Source organism: Rhinatrema bivittatum, chromosome 2 (genome assembly GCF_901001135.1).
Source record: "Rhinatrema bivittatum chromosome 2, aRhiBiv1.1, whole genome shotgun sequence".
In the NCBI taxonomy this organism is placed as follows: Eukaryota; Metazoa; Chordata; class Amphibia; order Gymnophiona; family Rhinatrematidae; genus Rhinatrema; species Rhinatrema bivittatum.
Genome location: NC_042616.1, coordinates 404,087,531 through 404,107,814, shown reverse-complemented (window position 1 = coordinate 404,107,814; position 20,284 = coordinate 404,087,531). Strand labels below are relative to the sequence as shown.

At 43.8% G+C, this 20,284-nt stretch overlaps 1 protein-coding gene across 1 annotated transcript in view; it reads right to left on the bottom strand.

Moving 5' to 3' along the window:
- Positions 1-297: 297 nt before the first annotated feature.
- Positions 298-20,284, bottom strand: part of ELFN2 (extracellular leucine rich repeat and fibronectin type III domain containing 2) — a 415,547-nt gene continuing 395,560 nt past the window's right edge. The window contains exon 3 of the mRNA XM_029590056.1: positions 298-7,903. Within this exon, the coding sequence (XP_029445916.1) occupies positions 5,130-7,484 (2,355 nt within the window). The 5' untranslated portion in view covers positions 7,485-7,903 and the 3' untranslated portion in view covers positions 298-5,129. The remainder of the gene's footprint in view (positions 7,904-20,284) is intronic.

The following is a 20,284-nucleotide window of genomic DNA, read 5'->3' as shown; positions in this document are numbered from 1 at the left end:
GGGAATGGGTATATGCTAAAGGCAAATTTGTGAAAAGGATAAATAGTATTTTGGAGGTGTTGTAGCTCATGAGCAAAACCTAAACTAAGATCTGCATCAAAATAAACGAATTAAACTAGTGGTGGTGGACCTAAAGAATTGGTGTCAAGTGGCATTCCTGGCTAACTCTACTACTGACACTCAAAAGATTGCAACTCCCAACGGAAATAGATCGAAATCCTCACTGGTACTGGCACCTCCCATTCTGCAGCACCTGATCTTCACAGCTTCATCAACAGTGAATTAAACCAGTCTTCAAATATGAGAAAAAAAATGTAGTTGACAAGAGGTGCTAAATATGTTAAGTCAGATAAGAAAGTGGGCATAGGAGAAGAAAGAAATAGAGCCAGAAAAGAAATCTTACAGATAACTCAGTCTCATACATATTTACATTTTGACTTATACTCTCAACCATTAGAAGATAGGTGTAGACATTACCCAAACTGTATTAACAAACAGTGTTTACAATAAGATCAAAATCTCCTCTTCAAAAGCTGACATCAAACTTCCTGTAACAGAAATTATTATAACCAAGCAATGAGCAGTCATGTTACATATTCATCCTGCCATCTGGTCATCCTCATTTCACCCTTCTCATAATCTCCTGACCTATTTCCCTTACCAGACCCTTGAATTCTTTTGTGGTGCAGCTTCAAGTGTCTTATCCTTTCCAAAAGTGTTGACCCATATCATGCATTTGGTAAGTGGGCAGAAGTGTCTCTCTCCAATGGAGCTCATCTCCTTGTCTGAGCCTCGTCCTTCCCTAAGTTTCTCACTCTAAGGCCTGATTTATCAAATTTTTTTCCCATTGACAGAGAATAGGAAGAAAGCCTCAAGTGACATGACCCCTGAATGAACAGTAAGACTTTCAATGTGTTCCATAAATATCAGTGTTCTTCCATCTTTCAAATAACAGCCCGCTCCCTTGTGCCCGGTGGAGAGGAGCACAACCAGCTTTGTTCTACTGAACCTGCAAACTTCTCTTCATACTGACTTTAACATACAGGTTCTATGCAATAAAACTTGACCTAGAAAAAAGTTCAACAAAAATTTAACTTGCAAGTTAAAATGCCACGTTACAAGCGATGCAATAAGATGTAGCATGTACATGGTAAAAAAAATGACCCCCCCTTGCATATCATATACAAGAACCAGAATATGCATTGGCTAAATAACCTGACCAATTTACTTACCAATGGGAAGCTTAATAACTAAACTGTGCATGCTAAGTTCTTGTTTTCCTTCTGGCTCCTTCTGCTTGCTTCCAAAAGGAATGTACATAAGTCTAGCACTTGGGGGTTGTTTGTGCTGACAGAAGAAATAGGAGAGCTACTAGACCCCAAGAGTGGAGGCGAAAGGAGAAAAAAATTTCAGAAGGGCAGAAAACGGGCATGAGTTTTTTCAGTAAGGGTCTTCAAAGAGTGACATGAGAGGACATGGTTGGGGAGAGAAGAGAGGATAGGAGGGGTGGACTGGTAACCGGTAACCTATTGCTTGGAAATACACTTGCCTTGTGTAAATAAAGGCAGATTTATTTTTTAAGAGCTCAAGTGACTGTTGGGGTATTTATCAGCTCCTCCTCCTCCGCTCCTCTCTCTCTGTCATTCTCTCCCTCTCCTCCTTTATCCTGTTAATGCTGTGTAACTTATCTTTTTATATGGGCGGTGGGCCTGGGTGGAGACTGGTACATGGTCCCCAATGGCTAAAGTCACTTGCCCACAGAAGGAGACTCCTTACTTGGTAGGCCACCTGCTTTTGTGACTAGCCAGGGAGTGGGACCGGGTCTTTCCACCCAAAAAACACTGCTTATGGTCAAGCTTCAGATCCTACAGTGCCTTTGGCTAGACCAGCCATAGCAAAGATAGCAATGATCATGCCAATGATACCAGCAGATTAAGGTATCTCCATTTATACAACATTATTAAAGCCAAGCACTTTGTATGTTGCAAAGGGTCTCCCAATACTTGAAAACCCTTTGTGATGTATTAATCTTTTGTTTGAGAAAACATATTTGTGGTGCGAATATATTTGAATTTGTGTATGAATTACCCTAACAATTGTATGTACTCTGTCTTTTAGGTTTGCAGAGATCAGTATGGTGAGATACATTCAGCCTCAAGGGCCTGTGGGTAAAAATCTACAGTGTCATCTCTTGTACATGCTCTTCATCACGGAGCCTTTTCAATAATATGCATTGCTGTAAGATACCACCTGGCCCAAAGCAGTGTTATATTTTTGCACTTAAGCGAGTGCTCAGTAAATAGCATGGAGAGAAAGCATACCATGCTATTTACCAATACATGTGCATAGTATACCTTTATCTGCATATGACTTTTTTCATTTATATTCATGGAGAAACAAATTTTAGCATGTTTATGCTAACAACTTTCCAGACCACCTTAATGTGCACAGTACGACCTTCTGGCATAGTATGATATTTTTTTCTGCACAAGAGAGCCTTACCATGCATGTTAAAGTTTACTGCATAGTCCCTACAGGGGCCAAGTCACCAAAGGGCACGTTAAAAGACATTTTAGTATGTAGGATAAAATCATCAGTAGTAGTCTAGTCACTAAGATAATGAGATGCAGACTATGGGTACATTTGAAGGGCCAAGCTAAATGCAGCATTGGTCTTTGAGTGGGTGCATGTTCCGAATCTTTAAATTTCCCCATTCTAGCTGACCTAAACTGCAAGGGTTGCTTAGTGTAAAGAAGCCTCTCTCCTAGCCCCAAGCAAGCTACAATGGCTATCCAGGCGCGCTCTCATCCTTCCTTCCCAACCTGATAACAAAAACATGGCTTCCGGTCCCCATCATCCCTCCAACAACACAATGGTGTGATACACTGTGAAACACTGCTGGTCAGCATTATTTTGAACACGGAGGTGTTGCCAGCAAGAAGTGTCTAGATTTCCTCCTCCAGAGAAGACTCTTGGGCGTGGACTGGCAGGATAAGTGCATTCTGGAGAAGTATGAGAGGCCATAGGAATCAACTTTAAAAAAAAAAAAATTGGTTGTGCTAAACTCAAGTGAAGGATTTTGCTCAATATTGGGGGCGCTCAAGCACTTACTGACCCCACAGAGCTGCCACCTAAAGGAGAGAGTGGGAAGGAATGAAAGGTTGCCTAAAGACTTTTTTTGTTTGTTTGTTTTTGTTTTCAAGGGTGGAAGGTAGGGATGATGAGGCCTAGATGTTATTTTATGTTGTTGGGGATTGGGAGGGAGGGCTGAGGATCCCAAAGGCCCTTATTTTTGTTGGAGAGGGTGAGGGAGAGAGCGATGGGAACCTCAAGTGACACTGCAGTTTCTCAGGAGGGTAGAAGGGAATGACGAAGGGGAGGGGCCTAAAGGACATTGTGAGCCTTTTGTCACAGGGGGCATCAAGGATAAGCTTTCCCCTTTTATTAAATGTTTTGATGACATTTATTTTGTATTTTATAATTTTATGTACCTGTTATTACATTATTATTTATTTTGTAAACTGTTGTGATTGACTACAGAATAACAGTACATAAATACAATAAATAAATAAATAAATAAAAATAAAATAAATAAAAGTGCTGGCCTGTTGACATGTTAACAATTTACACCTATTCTTAAGCTGGTGCTAAAGTTATTAAGGTCCAAATGCTTTGATAAATTTAGTGCTAGTTAGAAAATAGGGTGATAATAGCTAATGAGCACATGATCACCTTTTTTTAATATTTTGCTTGCAGTGCACATTCATTGTTAGCATGAAAGTTCATACTTGATTTTGCACTGGTTTTCATCCTTGTTAAACGTTCATGATTAAGCTGACATTTAGCATGTATGTTAAATGTTATTGACCTTTTTTGATTTGGCCCCTTAAACTTTGATACAGAAGAAACAGTGAGGAATAATTCAGTCTTTTTAAGGGTTTTCATTTTTATCTTCCCAGATATCTTCCTATTTCTAATATTCTTAGGGACAGAGACCAATAATGCATATTGTTGTCTAGCACACAACTGCCCTATGGGTGCTCTCTAGCAAAATGACAGCTTGGTAAATACTGTTTAAGTGTCAAAGACTAGGGCCATGGCTAGTTGCCTTCTGATAGGTCAGGTGTCACTTTCCCTTAACATCACCTCTTCCCCCACAGTGTAGTAGTAGTCCTTAGGAACCTCTGTGACTGAAACTTCAAGAACATGCAGCCTCCAGATTGGAGAATAGTTGTGCATACCCTTCAGCTTCTGACTTAAGTCATGTACATTTCCAGATTTCCCATTTTCTAATCCCTTTCTTTTTCCCTGCCCCATCATACCTCATAAAGAAAATGGCAGGTTAACTGAGAGCAGAGAGAGCATCCAACAGAGAGAGACAATACTGTCTATGTCTTTTGTTGATGGTGGCCTGCTGAGAGTTTGACTTTATTATTTTTCGAATCATTCTGCTAACAAATAGTTAAGACATTAAGCATCTTCAGTGGATGTGAAATCCTTGCCTTCAGATATTAATCTATAAATCTGTCACATTTCCCAAAACGTGTGTTGGGAGCTCTGTACTATCAATCAGGAATGTTGAAACACCAGCTAGTTCTTAGGGCAAATCCAACAAATGAAAGACAGGAAGGCATGAACTGGGAGTTGGTTGTTATTATTTTTGTATAGACAAAAAGATGGGATAAATGAGGATTAACCAAACCTTCCATACCAACCAGGTTAACATTTACTTTCATGATGCCCTGTCACTTCAGTTGCTCTGCCTTCATCTCTTCCAAGGTTATTGGTGAAACCTAAGAATGCAATCATTCTTTCAAATTCTCAAGACTGGCATTCCCTAAAACTGAATCTAGCAGAAGCACAAAATAAACAAGCTGTGATGAACAAAACTAAAGAAAAGCTGTAGTTAGTGTACTCAACTACCTTTAACCACCCTGACCCTCTCCCCAAAGATCACCCCCTTCCCACCCCACCCAACCTCCATTACCCAATAAAAAAGCAGTCAGTTCACCTCTTTTACGGTCAGAAAGACTGAATGTCTTCCTATTACACAGTAGACTTGTTTGTAAACTTTATAAATTTTTGTTTGTTTGTATGTTGTGGATGTGTTTCACAGTCAAGTGGTTGAGTCACAATTTCTGCTGAGCTGAGACCCCCTTCCAATAATCTAAGATGTCATGGAGGTCTTCATCTTTGGCGAACTGGACCTTCTTCCTCAAGGCATGTCCTGCCGCCATATATACCTCCTCCCGATGGTGCTTTTTATAGGGTCGAAACCTCTCCCAGATCTTGTGGGTGCTTTCAGATGAATATTCAGGGCTAGAGGAGTACCCTGAGAAGTGGTGTCTGGGAGAGAGCTGGGAGTAGGTAGAGTCCCTTTTGGATCGTGAAAGAGGCTTAAGGAAAGACACTCGCTGGCTTAATGTGTCTGCATTCTCCTCATAGTACAAGGCGGGGAAAGAGTGCCGGTGTTCACTGCAATGATAGGGTGCCTTGACCTCCAAGTGATGGACAGCCCCTGGGGAGACCAAAGGAAGGCGGTCTAAAGGGCTGTTAAGGGGGCTGCCTTTCTCAATGTACTTGGAGTCAGATTTCATGGGTGGATCAGGGACATCAAGACTGAAAACCCTGGCACTCTTGATGGAGCCACTGGAAGAGATGCTGCAGCGTTTTTTCACAGCAGCATCAGCACTCATCTGGCGTTGGAGAGGATGAATGCTGTCTTTATAGGAAGGAGATAAGAAGCTTGGCCTCTCCAACTGGCTAGAAGAGCTGACAGGGATAGACTGACAGTCATAAGCCATCTCAGGATCTGTGCCCAGGAAAGAAGCTGTGTCCAGTTTCAAGGCATCAATGCAGTTATTGATGATCTGGTTCACCTTATCCACCTCTTTGGCTATCGTGGAAATCTCTGCAGCTGACCCTTGACCATTATCCAGTTCATGAAAGTCCTCTTCCCTCTGGCTTCTGTCCAACAAATCACCTGTGCGCACTTCAATATAGTTTCCCTTTGTAGTTTTGGGGGTATCACTTATGTCCAGTGACTTGGGAGGCATTTTTTCACCCATTACTGAGGGGATTGATGACATACGAGAGATGGGAATAGGGTGCTCACTTAGCTTCTGTGAGGGGTGAACAATGGAACTGGTATCCACATCTGAACCATATCTCATCTCCAAGATAGTCTTTTTCACATTGATTGACTTCTGTTTCTCCTCCTGTAGCCTCTTCTTCCTTAGACAGTAATAGACCACACCTAGCACAATGACCATGCCAAAGAGGCAACCCAGGATAGTCATGATATAGTGGGTTGTGGTGGATGTTTTGGAAATAGGGTCCTCTATCCCGTCACTCCCAGTGGCAAAAAAAAGACAGGTGTGATTATAGCGCTTTAAATTGCGGATGGAGGCCACACAGAAAGCATAGTCGGTATGGGCCTTCAGTTTGTCCAGAGTAATTTGTTCCTTTTTGTTCTTCAATAACATTACATCCGCAACATGGCTGTTGTTATATTGGACCAGCACATACAGCTTGCTGTAAGGTGATGGGATAGTCACCATCAGGGTAGCAGAGGTAATGGCAATCTTTTGAATCTTAATGGTGGGGCTAAAAGAAGAGTCTGTTGTTGAAATAGCTGTGGGCTCTAGCGAAAAGAAATCTCCAGGACTAAAGCCTGAATTTTCTTCTGTTTCCTTCACAAAGTCAGAAGTAAATGGCGTTGGACGGTATCTTGGCATGCCATCCCGACAAAGTGACTGCAGGGTAGTTATGGCATTCCTGCTGTGATGGGGCCGTGGACTTAGTAGAGGGTACCCAGCAAATTCACGGGGACTCTCACATTGCAGGCGGTCATAGTTCCTAGTGACATTGTTGAAAATCACCAACCAGTTTAGGAACCCATAGAGGTCACAGTTGCAATGGAAAGGGTTCCCTGCCAACTCACATACCATCAGCCCTGCTAGATTTAAGAAAGTGGTGCTTTCCAGCTTGGCCAGACGGTTGGAGGACAAGTCAATGCTGATCAAGCTAGGGCACTCAGAGAAAGCATTTGGAGTTACCACTTCGATCAGGTTGTGTTGAACAAACAGAAATTGCAACCTGGACATACCTCGAAGCATATTTTCTGTCAGGTTAGTTAGTTTGTTGTAACCCAGCTGTAGTACCTGCAGATTTGACTGGCCTAGAAAGGCACCATCCTCAATATAGAAAATCTCATTCTTGGTCAAATTCAAGTCAGTCAAGTTGCCAAAGCGGGCAAGAGAGGAGTACATCACCACTTTGAGTTTGTTTTCATTGAGTCGCAGGTCATGCACTGTACTATTGATGTGCTGAGGAATAGTTTCATATGGGGGCTGATTCTGGCTGCAGATAGCTAACCAGACATAACCCTTGTCTCCCTCAATCAACCAGCAATCCCCCCAAGCTCTCATTGGCAATACACAGCAGAGGATGGCAGCAGAGACCCAGAGTCCCAGGCGTAACATCTTGAGGCACCAAGAAACCAAACAAAGGGGAGGGGGGCTCTATAGAGCCTAGAGTTAAACTTAAAGGTTAAAGAAGAGGTCAGGAAGTACAGTTCTCTCTTCAGCTCTTACCATTGTTTCTGAAGCCCACACACCAAACAGGAGCTGAAATTCAGATGTCAAACCCTATTACATTCCCCAAAAAGTTGTGCTTCAAACAGAAACCGAACAACCTCAAACTTCTCCTTCTATATCCTCAGCACTGCTTCTGGAAAAGGAAGACTTGGTGTGACTAGTGTTGGGAAGGATAAGGAATAGTCACTAAAGTGGGTGCCCAGTTGAGTTCTCCTCCTTCTGGCAATCTTGTTTCTTAAGTCTGAGCTGCCTTTTAGAACTTCAGAGATAACATCTGGCTTGGCATCAAAACAGTGATGGCAATCCTGAAAGAGAGGAAACACAATAACATGTCACATGGAGCTGCTCTGTGATACGAAAGAGAAGCAGACTGCAAGAGAGGTGATACATTTGCTCTTTTTTTTAATGTTAGTACATTGTTTTGTGACAGAGTGAAAGCCTCATCTCAATAAGAGAAGATTCAGTCTATACTGTAGCTCCAGTCATGCTACAAAAGAACCAAAAGCATATGGTGATTTGTCTTGTAAGCTGGATATATGTGGGAGATATAGGACTCCCAGGGAGTTCAAATGTGATCATGCTTTATGCATCCCCTCTGTTCTTCTCATCCCCTTTCTATCTGGCTCTTTATTCCATTACCCATGCTGCAGAAAGTCTAACGTTAAAGATACTTAAATACAAGAACTGAATAATTAATTTGTGATGTCCCTGCACTTGTTGTCCAGGCACATTGGCTGATGTATGCCAAACAGCCTGAGAGACTTTAGTCAGCAGACATCACTTGTATGGTTTGATGCTTTGTAGCAGATTGTCACGCACAATGAGGGACAGAGGGGTAGATATTCAGCGGACCTGTGAGAAGGAGGTTTACCTAGGTAACTTGACTTGGATTTTCAATGGCATTTATCCAGAGAAGTCTGCCACTGAATATCCCTGGCAAAAATTACCTAGATAAAGATAGCCAAATAACTTTAGGCCAGGTATTTTGGCTATCTTTAGCCAGGTAGCGCTGAACATCATTGCTCACTGGATAAAATGTAACCATGCCCTTGGAATGCCTCTATCACTACCTTTTTTTTTTTAATGCAATGAAATTTTGTCTGGGTAATGACTTTACCCAGACAAAATTTAACCGAAGGGAAAGTTTACAAATCTCGGATGCTTTCTGGGTAGCTCCAAACAGAAAACACAGAAAGGCACATTCTCTCTCTCTCTCGTTCACTCTCTTTCTTAGTCGTGTCCTTCATCTCCTTTCATTTTCCAAGGAAAGTATTGTGGTTGTCAAGTAGGTGCACTTGAATATGTAGAAATATCAACCAGAGCTGTAGCCAGGCAATTTGGTGCCTATGGCCAAGTGAAATACTGTGCTTTCACCCATTACATAAAACATGACACTATGAGTTGGGAGGTTCTGTTAAATGTTTGTACAGCAATGCTCATGGCCAGTGCAAGGGTATTAGAGGCCCTAGGAAAACTTTACAGCCTTGTACCCCCCACCCTATCACATCCTCCTCACACACAATTAAAAATTATGCATTTATAATAACAGATTTTACATGAAAAATAACATTCAAAGAACAATTTTCTGAGGTAAAAATATCACTTACAATATGTATATTATATTTACATGCACTGCTGAGGCGCCAGGCAGAAAACCCTGCAAAAAAGCAAGACACGTGGAACCTAAATGTATTAGGCCTACTGTAATGCGTCTTAGGAATGGGCATGACCCTCAGAGAGCCACAAAAAAAAGAATTTTGATATCAAAACAGCACTAACTGCCATCACTCAAACAGCAACAACTCTACCTATGAAAGTTAATACTACAAATATTACACCAGGCCTAAAATAGTAATAAACCCCCTATTAGGAAAACAGAACAATCCTAGCTACTATAGATCCCTACATAGAAACTACACACTAATGGAATAACTCACTTCAGTCACACATGCAAAATACAGATAGATCCTCAAATACAGAATAAAGAGACCATACAGTATAAATAGAAATGTACAGACAAAAACTGAACTGGAAACTGCAACCAGCCAAATTCTGTATACACTGCAACAATGTGAAAAACAGAAATATTATCATTCCTCATAAAACAAAATTAGTAAAACCATGCCAATAAAAAGAATAATTCAAAACAATGAATAGAATAGCATTCTACAGTACCTGAATGTAAACCGGTGTGATATCTCAATTGAGATCAAATGTCGGTATATAAAAAATAAATAAATAAATAAATAAATAAATAAATAAATATAAAAGTCTTCCAAACTGTGGGGAATTATGAGCTTTGCCAGCAGGCCATGTCAGGGGTTAACTCTAACTTCCCTTCTCTCTGACCTTTGCAGTGAATGCAGCAAGACTAGCACATCTTAAATCTCTAGCTTATAATTAACCCTCACTGCCTAGGGAGAGGATACCTACCTGCCACGTATTCAGATGTAGGCAAAAGACAGACACATATATGGTATAGGCTTTAGCAGCCAATGAAATGATCTGTACGCACCCCCTGAGCCAATGGTCTAATGACACGTCTGTATGCTATGGCTAGGAGAGCCAATAATGTGATGGCACATTTGTATGCTATGGATGTATGTACAATAAAAAGGGACCCACGGGAGTGTTCAGCCCTTTTGCCCCTTTTCCCATGAATCCTGCCTGATGTGTCTTCATTGCTGCAATACCAAACATCAATAAAATATTTCAAAAGAGACACATCAAATAACACCCAACAATTAAAATAAGGATTTTAAACATTTCCCTGTTATTCATATCTTGGAACTTTTGATTTCCAGATGCCCTGAAATTGTCATGGATTAGCAGGCAGAGAGTAACTGGGGTAGCTGTGCACATACATGCTCCCTTCCGTACATACACATGCTCTCTCTCACTCTCCCACACACAGGCACACAAGCTCTCTCCCACTCTCTCACATACATGTTCTCTCACTCTCCCACACACAAGCATACATGCTGTCTCTCACTCTCCCCCATACATGCTTTCATTCTCCCACACGCATGCACACATGCTCTCATTGACCCCCACACAAGCACACATGCTCCTTCATTCTCCTACACATAAGCATATACGCTCTCTCTCACTCTCCCCACAAATGCACATATGCTCTCTCTCATTTTCCCACACACAAGCACACCTGCTGTCTCACTCACTTCCTCCTTGGCTTAGCAGGCAGCAGCAGTCTCCTTCTTCAGCCCCCGTGGCCAAGGAAATTACTTTCGGCCACGGGGCCAAGCCAGTTCTAGCATTGGACTACTTCTGACAGGGCATGTTCCTCTTTCTCTGAAGTAGCACGGCCCCACTGAAATTGACAGTGTGGTAAGCATGGCTTTAATAAGTGCAAAAGCAGGACAGCCCCGCCAGAATCAGCAGCGTTGCCAGTGGGGCCATACTGCATTTCCACTTAGTAAGGCCGCACCAACCATGCTATTGATTTCTACAGGGCCATGCTGCTTTTCCTTTTGCTGAAGACCCACCAGCCATACTGCTCAGTCTCTTTGGCACATGGCAGCGCTATGATGCCTTTTGGTAGCAGCACCTATGGCTGTGGGCATATTGGCCATAGGCATGCTATGGTTCTGATATGAGCAAACAAATTTATAGGTTAGGGCTTAATTTGCAGGGGAACAGACTAGAACTGAGTTCCACCACTTCTTTTCAGATGAGAGGCAAAACAGCTTTTACACTCCAGGCACCCCTCAGGGAAGAGGCGAAGAGGGGAGGGGGCAAGCACTGGCGGGTGAAGGACAGCTGAGGAGTGAGCACTGGTGAGAGCTGGAAATGAAGGATCACTGGGATAAGGAGGAGGAAGGATGAGAAGAGTGTGTTCATGTATGTGTGTGTGTGTGTGTGTGTGTGTGTGTGAGTGAGAGAGAGAGAGAGAGAGAAAGTGTATGACTTCACACCTGGTTCTGTTCCATCCCACAGTTCATAACTGACGCTCTCCCCACTCCCTCTCTCCAAAGTTCTACTTCCTTTTTGCCTACAAATTGAGCCCTGGTATAGGTGATGATTTTTTTACTGGGCTAATATCTGTGACTAGTTTTTGAGAGCTCTGCTCCCTTCATCAGAACATAAGAACATAAGAAATTGCCATGCTGGGTCAGACCAAGGGTCCATCAAGCCCAGCATCCTGTTTCCAACAGAGGCCAAAACAGGCCACAAGAACCTGGCAATTACCCAAACACTAAGAAGATCCCATGCTACTGATGCCAGTAATAGCAGTGGCTATTCCCTAAGTAAATTTGATTAATAGTTGTTAATGGACTTCTCCTCCAAGAACTTATCCAATCCTTTTTTGAACCCAGCTACATTAACTACACTAACCACATCCTCTGGCAACAAATTCCAGAGCTTTATTGTGCGTTGAGTGAAAAAGAATTGTCTCCGATTTGTCTTAAATGTGCTACTTACTAACTTCATGGAATGCCCCCTGGTCCTTCTATTATCCGAAAGTGTAAATAACCGATTCACAGGTCAGTGTATTGAGAAAGTCCAGTTTCAAAGCTATCACCTATAACTTGTTGTTGCCCCTCCTTTCTACATTCTTTCGGAAGGAATGCAGGAAGCCCTGTGGCTGCTTAGCAGCATCTCTGTCACATAATCCTCAATATCCTCTCAAAATCTGCTGTTTCCCTACTTGTGCCACCAAGTATCAATGACCTCTCTTCCTGGTGTCCTTTTCCATACTGCTCAAGGATGGGCAGCAGGAGCAGGATCTGCAAACAGGAGCAGAAGTAGGAATTTATTAATACCCATAGGAGGTTGCATCAGCTGGGAGCAGGCATGGCTACATAGTAAGGAAAGCAATGCCCCAGAGAAGGCTGGCAAAGCATCAACTGGCATCAGAACATCATCTCTGCTTTCCCATCCCTCCTCCCAGATAAGCCATCATTTCTTCTTCACAGTTTGCACATATCCTGTGCTAAGAGATAGGCCCATTCATTCAGACTTAAATAGATAGGGAATGGGACTGAGAGTCAGGATCACCAGGTTTCTGTCTGGATATGGTCACGGAATTTCTATTTATAACAGCTGGTTAAACTGTAAATGGAAGAAAAAAAACAAACCACTGCTGGGATAATAGAGTAATGCTAGGTGAAACCCACAAAAGTTTTATTCCTTCTCCCTTTATCTCACCCTATCTCACCCTTTTCCTTCCCAACTCTCTCCTCCATTGCCCCCTCTTGGACCTTCATTTCCACTTCATTAGGTTTCTAACCTTGTCAGTGTTCAATTCTCTGGCTCCCTCGTCCTTTCCTCCAATAGCAGCCTTCTTTATGGCTTTCACACTCCGCACCCTCCCCCCCCCCCCCCCAATCCAGAAGTCAGCTTCCTCTCCAACTCTCCAACCATCGCCTCACTTCTCTCAACCATACCCTGTCACTATCACCTCTTCTTCTGATTATCATTTCAAAGTGCTCCCATCCCCTCCAGCCATCACTCTCAAGCTTTCCCATCCCCCATTATTACGACCCCCCTCCTTGACATCTTCAAGGTGGTCAATATTCAAAAGCCATTTAGACGGATAACTCAACTAAACGGCAAAGGTGACATATTAAGCCTCTTATCCAGCTAAATTATAATTGGATAGGTAGTTATCCGGCTGTAATTTAACTGGATAAAAAAGGAGCATTTTAGGGGCATTCTGGGGAGGGGTTGAGTTATCCGGCTAACCTAGCTGAAGACCAGATATACCCAGCTAGGTTAGCCAGTTAACTTTAGACTTGCTTCTGAGCAGGTCTAAAGTTATCCGGCCTCTAGGTGCCGGATCACGTGCTACTTAATCGGATATCCGGCTAAGTAGCGCTGTCAAAAATGAAAAAAAAAATTTAAATAAATACAGCAGGCCATTCTCTCCCTCCCTCCCCATAAATATCTTCATGTATCGTAAATTATAAAATCAGACCGCCCTCTCCCTTTCCTCCCACCCACCATGTGGGTTTACCACATGGTGGTGCCCCCACACCTTTCTGCCAACCCTCCTGATCCCCTCCCCGATACCTTAAATTAGATTGCTGAGGGCACGGGACCTTTCGGCCTTATCTCTGCATCTCCACACTGCTCTACGAGACAGCGCTGGAAGCGGAAGATGACGTTTCGCAGTCTCTCTTACAGCACAACCGAGGTGCCGGGAGCGGGGCGAAGGGTCCCTTGCTTAGGGTAATCTAATTTAAGTATAGGGAGGATCGAGAGGGTCAGAGGAAGGGGGTGGAGATGCCGTGATGTGGTAAACCCCCTGTGGGCGGGTGGGTGGGAAGGGAACTAGCAGCCTGATTTTATAATTTACGATACACCGGGACAGGGGAGGGGTCTTGTTAATATTTTAAGGAGTTGGGGAGTGAGGAGGGCATGTACCGACAGGGCCTTTACATACAAGATATGTTTGGGGGGGGAGGGAAGGGATGGCCCGCTGTATTTATTTAATTGTTTTTCATTTCTGACAGCGCTACTTAGCCGGATGTGATTAAAGATATCCAGCTAAGTAGCACGTTATGCAGCCAGCCAAGGCCAGATAACTGTATTCAAGCACAGCTAATTAGGTTTTAAAGTTATCCTGCTACATGTGGTATACTGAGCGGGACGGCTATCCTGCAGGACAAGTTATCCGACTAACTTTACCCGGATAACTTATCCATTAAACGGCCCTACTGAATATTGGCCTCTCTGTTTTTAGTCTTGCACCTTCCTTCAGCCCCTTCCTTGTTTAGTCTCTTTCATCTCCTGCATCCCACTTCCCTATCTCTTCCTCCCATTGGCCTCCCCAGTCTTCAGCCTCCCTCTTTCCACCCGCCAACTTCCCATTTTCCACTTTTACCCTGTCCCAGTCATTTTCCTCTCTCTCTTTCCCATCCCTTCCCCAGCCTTCCCGTTCTCACTGCCGTCTTCCAGCCCTTGCCTACCCCTCCCCCCCCCCTTATCACCCTCTCTGCTCATCAGCTCCCCAGCCCTCATCTATTCTCTTCTCCTCTCATCCCCTCGGTAGCCCTCTCTCCTTCCTTATCGCTCATTCCCTCCTCTACCTTCAGTTACCGTCTTCTCTGTCTTACCCCTTTACCCAGTTTCCCATTTCCTGTCTAACACCCTTCCCGGACTCCCATTTTCCTATGTGTCTTACCCCGCCCCCCAGCCCCAGTCCCTTTTTATTGCCTCTCATCCACTCGCCAGGCCTCCTTTGCACCATCTTTTGACCTCTCCCCACTTTTAAACCCCCTGGCTCTTAGCACCACTCTCCTGCTAGCTAGTGCTGGGCCAAAGAGGGTGAGGGAGGTGAGGGATTTGGGGCAGGATATAACAAACAGACCTGCCCCAACACTGGGGGGGGGGGGGGGACGACAAAGGGCATCAAACCATAATTTGGGAGAGGCATTTGCTACCCTTGGTTCCCCTCCCCCATTGGAGTTGCCTATGTGAGAGCAGTGCGGGCGCACATTGATCATGGTTGGGCTTCCTTCGTTGCATGGGCCTTGGTGCAGCTGCCAGAGCTCCCCTCTTTCCCACCACCCACCCTCTACTCGTTTTCTCTGCTACTGCGGCTGCAATTAGTGTCAACATTCCAGGGCACAGCCAGAGCTGGGTTGTTTTTGTTTTTTTTATTGGTGGAGGGGGTGTGGGCCAAGGCTAACATGGGTTGGCAGTAGGCACACATGTCTGAGCCCTATGAATTGTACGTTTATCAATAAATCATGCCTTAGAGTGCATCTGACAATGGATTTCTAAGAGGTCTGCAACAGCTGTCATGCATCATGAGTGACACTTTCAAATATTTTAACTCAATTATTTCAAGCACTTACCACCATTAAAAATGCCTTATTAATCTGCAGTTTATAAATACACCTGATGATATCATGTATAAGGCAAACAAAGAACGTAGAACAGAAACAGCAGATCTAATGAATCATGTAATAAAGCAAATATCAATGTATTCTTGTAAGAATTATCTTTCCAGAAAAGCAGATAACTTTATAACTACAATAAAATAGCAATAATGATAAGAAGTCAAGATTTACAATGGTACAGAGTGGAAATAAAAAAGTTCACATTTAAATCCCAGCATGCAAAAAAATATATATATTCAAATTCTGGTGTTATCTCAGTAACTGTAAAACATAATCCATCCACTGCCAAACACTTTGTGAAGTAACATAAACCCCTGTACAAAAAAAAAAAAAAAAGACACCTAGCACTTTGCCATACCATACCTTAACACCATAACAGGACTAACTCTCAGGAGTCAAACAGCAGCAACTTTATCAATGAAACGGCAGCAATGCAAATATTACACCAGGCCCTAGAGCACTAATACACCTCTTACTGGGGTAACAGAACAAGCCGGACTGCTACAAATCCCTATAGAGAAACTACACACTCACAGAAATACTGCACCTTCTTCACACATGCAGAACACAAAGCGACTCTTACCCAATACAGAAATAAGGGACTACAAATATGAAAAAGAAGCATGTAGACAAAACTGAAATGAAAAGCCCGAGAAACTCTAAAGAACCAGAGTGGAACTAAAGAAAGAGCAAAATATAAATATATAGAAAGTGCACATTCTTATAGATGGCATATTTCAAATGCTAAAAACTTAAAATAAAATGCCCGATCTTTTTATTTTTCTAATAGGTTGGTCCTGGTCTCTTTTTTCCATTTTTCCCTTGTCAGCCTTTTCCTAACTCCTTTTTCAGGGTCTGTTTTCTCTTTCTGTTTCATTCCTTCCCTTCATACCTTCATGCCTCATACACTCCCACATACATTCTTTCTCTAACAGGCTCCCTCACACACACACACTTAGGCTCTCATTCTTAGAGGCTTCCTCCCTTTCATGCACATACACCCAAACATACAGGTTCTCACTCTCATTTTTACTGGCTCTCATATACACACACAGGCTCTCACTTTCGCAGATTCCTTCCCTCATACATATATAGACACACACACACACACACACACACACACACACACACACATATAGGTTCTCACTCCCACAAGCTCATACACACATAAACACCGACACAGGCTCTCACTCTCACATGATACCATATACAGGCTCTCGCTCTCACAGACTCTCACACACAGGCACTCACTCTCACAATTTCCCTCCCTCCCTCACATACACACACACACATACACACAGTCTATCACTGTCACAGGCCCCCTCCTTTACACATACACTCTCACAAGCTCCTTTCCTCTCTCTTTCTCTCTCTCTCACACACACAGATTCCCTCCCTCATATACACATACAGGCTCCTACACACACAAACACATACACACACACACACACACACACAGGCTCTCACTCTCACAGGCTCCCTCCCTCATACGCACATACACACAAACATACACACACACATACACACACAGAGGCTCTCACTCTCACAGGCTCCCTCCCTCATACGCACATACACACAAACATACACACACACAGGCTCACACACAGCACACACACATACAGGCTCTCACTCTCACAGGCTCCCTCCCTCACAATACTCACACGCACAGACTTAAAAACACACAGGCTCACGCATACTGTTAGAATCCAGCTGTCTTCCCAGACTCCTCTGCGGCAGCCATTCACTGTGTGGCAGGGAGCCACCATTGGATGCTCTGATACATGTGATACTAGGACCCGGTTAAGAGATGCTTAGGATGCATTGGTGCTCATAGGTGTGCACAATTTGGCACACGTTGGCAGGAGACTACTTAGCCTGCCAGGACTTGGATTCATTACCTTAGTAAGAAGGGGTCCTGGTTTCTGCTCCTCCTGGCTCCAGTCTTCTATCTTGCTCAAGCCCTCCAGCCTGGTTCCATCTTCTTAGCCTTCAGCTTTGCTTCAGTCTTTGCCTGTGGCTCTGCTGAAGTTTTCAGCTCTGCTCCAGCCTTAGCCTTGTCTCAAGCCATCAACCTTGTGTCAAACCGTCAAGCTTGTCCTTGCCTGGCTTCAGCTGCAGCCTGGTCTTTGTACAGACGTTTGGCCCGTGCCAAGACCCACTCACCCGCTGCTGGCGTGGGTCTCACAACTCTACCTATGAGGCTGCATTATGGCAAGAGGGGCTCACACATATGCAGTTCCTTACAGTTTGCTGAAGCCATGAGCTCAGTGAATGCATCCCTGCGATGGGCCATCGCTGCCTTGATCACCCAGATTAAGGAGCAAAAAACGGAACTGACTGGTCTCCTGCATCAGCTCATGCATCAGGCCCAGCAGCAACTTGATCAAGTAAAAGACTCGTTACGGACCTTGTCACAAGGTGCAATAGAGGAGCGGTTCTATAATGAGGCAGGGTGAGGTGGCTGCTTCAGGCGGCAAGATTTTGAGGTGGAAAAATTGCCCCCGGAAACCTTCCTGCCACGGCCACCTCACCCTGACTTTATTATGCCTTTTTATTTTTTTTATTCCCGCCGAAGAGAAGAAGAGGGGCTGCTGGCGCTGCAGCCCGAAGAGAAACCTGCAAGGCCATGGCAGAGCCCATCCTGGCTGGTGGTGGCTGAAGAAATGGCAGAAGGGGCTGTGAGTCGCTGCCGGAGCCCAAGCCAGCGACAGGAGAGGGGCCACCGCTGGAGCTGAAGATGACGGCGGGTAAGGAAATGAAAGGGGAGCTGCCAGGAGAGCCCAACCAGTGGCGGCTGAAGAAATGGAAAAAGGGCCGCTGCCGCCAGAGCCCAAGTCGGCGGCAGCGGAAGAAATAGAAGAGGGACCACCGTCAGACTCCGGCGGTGGCTGAAGACAGATATGCAGCTTGTCTACGGCCACGGCCCTAGGCAACGCTATGAAAAGGTGACAATGAGAGCAGTGCGGCCGGCCGCCAGCAGGTCCTCTGCAAAAGAAAAGCAGCGTTGCCACGTCGAAAGTGACGGCGTGGTTATTGCGGCCTTAGTAAGTGGAAAAGCAGCTGATTCTGGCAGGGCCACGCTAACCAAGCCGACAATTTTGGCAGAGCAGCACTGCTTCGGAGAAAGAGGAGGGCCCCTGCCGGAAGTAGTCCAATGCTGGTGCGACCCTGTGGCCGGAAGTAATTCCCTTGGCCATGGAAGCTGAAGAAGGAGATTGCTACTGCCTGCTAGGTCAAGAAGGAAGTGAGTGAGAAAGAGAATGTGTATGGGAAAGTGAGAGAGAGAGCATGTGTGCAGGTGTGTGGGAGAGTGAGAGAGAGCATGTGTGCAGGTATGGGAGAGTGAGAAAGCATACATGTGGAAGAGAGAAAAAGCATGTGTGAATGTGTGTATGTGGGAGAGTGAGAGAGCATGTGTGCATGTGTGTGGGATGTGAGAGCATATATGTGGGAGAGAAAGCATGTGTACATGTGTGTGGAAGAGTGAAAGAGCATGTGTGCTTGTGTGTGGGAGAGTAAGTGGGCATTTGTGATTGTGTGTGGGAGAGGGAGAGAGCATGTATGTGAGAGAGATAGAGCACGTGTGCATGTGTGTGGGAGAGCGAGTGCATGTGTGTTTGTGTGTGGGAGCATGAGAGAGCATATATATGTGGGAGAGAGAGAGCATGTTTGTGGAAGAGTGAGAGGGCATGTGTGTGTGTGGGAGAGTGAGAGAGCACATGTGTATAAGTGTGGGAGAGAGAGAATATTTATGTGGGACAGTGAGAGAGAACATGTGTGCTTGTGTGTGGGAGAGAGAGAAAGTATGTGTGCTTATGTGGGACAGTGAGAGCATGTGTGAATGTATGTGGGAGAGTGACAGAGAGCATGTGTGTGTATCAGAGGGCACATGAGTTTGCACAACTACCCCAGTTACTCTCTGCCTGCTAATCCATGACAATTTCAGAGCATCTGGAAATCAAAAGTTTCAAGGTATAGATAACAGGGAATTTTTTAAAATCCTAATTTTAATTGTTGGGTAATATTTGATGTGTGTGTTTTGAAATATTTTATTGATGTTTGGAAGATTTTTATATGCGTTTTTAATTATGGAATGTTATTCTATTAATTAATTGTTTTGAATTACTCTTTTTATTGGTATGGTTTTCCTAATTTTGTTTTATGATGAATGATAATGTTTCTGTTTTTTACATTTTTGCAGTGCATACAGAATTTGGCTTGTTGCAGTTTCTAGTTCAGTTTTTGTCTGTACATTTCTATTTATACTATATGGTCTCTTTTTTCTGTATTTGAGGATCTATCTGTATTTTGCATGTGTGACTGAAGTAAGTTATTCCATTAATGTGTAGTTTCTATGTAGGGATCCATAGCAGCTTGGCTTGTTCTGTTTTCCTAATAGGGCCTGTATTACTATTTTAGGCCTGGTGTAATGTTTGTAGATTTAACTTTCATAGGTAGGGTTGTTGCTGTTTGAATGCTGGCAGTTAGTTTTTTATATAGAAATTCTTTTTTCTCGTGACTCTGAGGATCATGCCCATGCCCAAGACACATTACAGTAGGCCTAATACCATATAGATTCCAAGCATCTCTTGCTTTTTTGCAGGGTTTTCTGGTTGGCACCTTAGCAGTGCATGTAAATATAATATACATATTGTAAGTGATATTTTAACCTCAGAAAATTGTGCTTTGAATGTTCTTTTTCATGTAAAATCTGTATTATAAATACATAATTTTTTATTGTGTTTGAGGAGGGTGTGATGGGGTGGGAGGGTACAAGACTAAGTTTTCCTAAGGCCTCTAATACCCTTGCACTGGCCATGA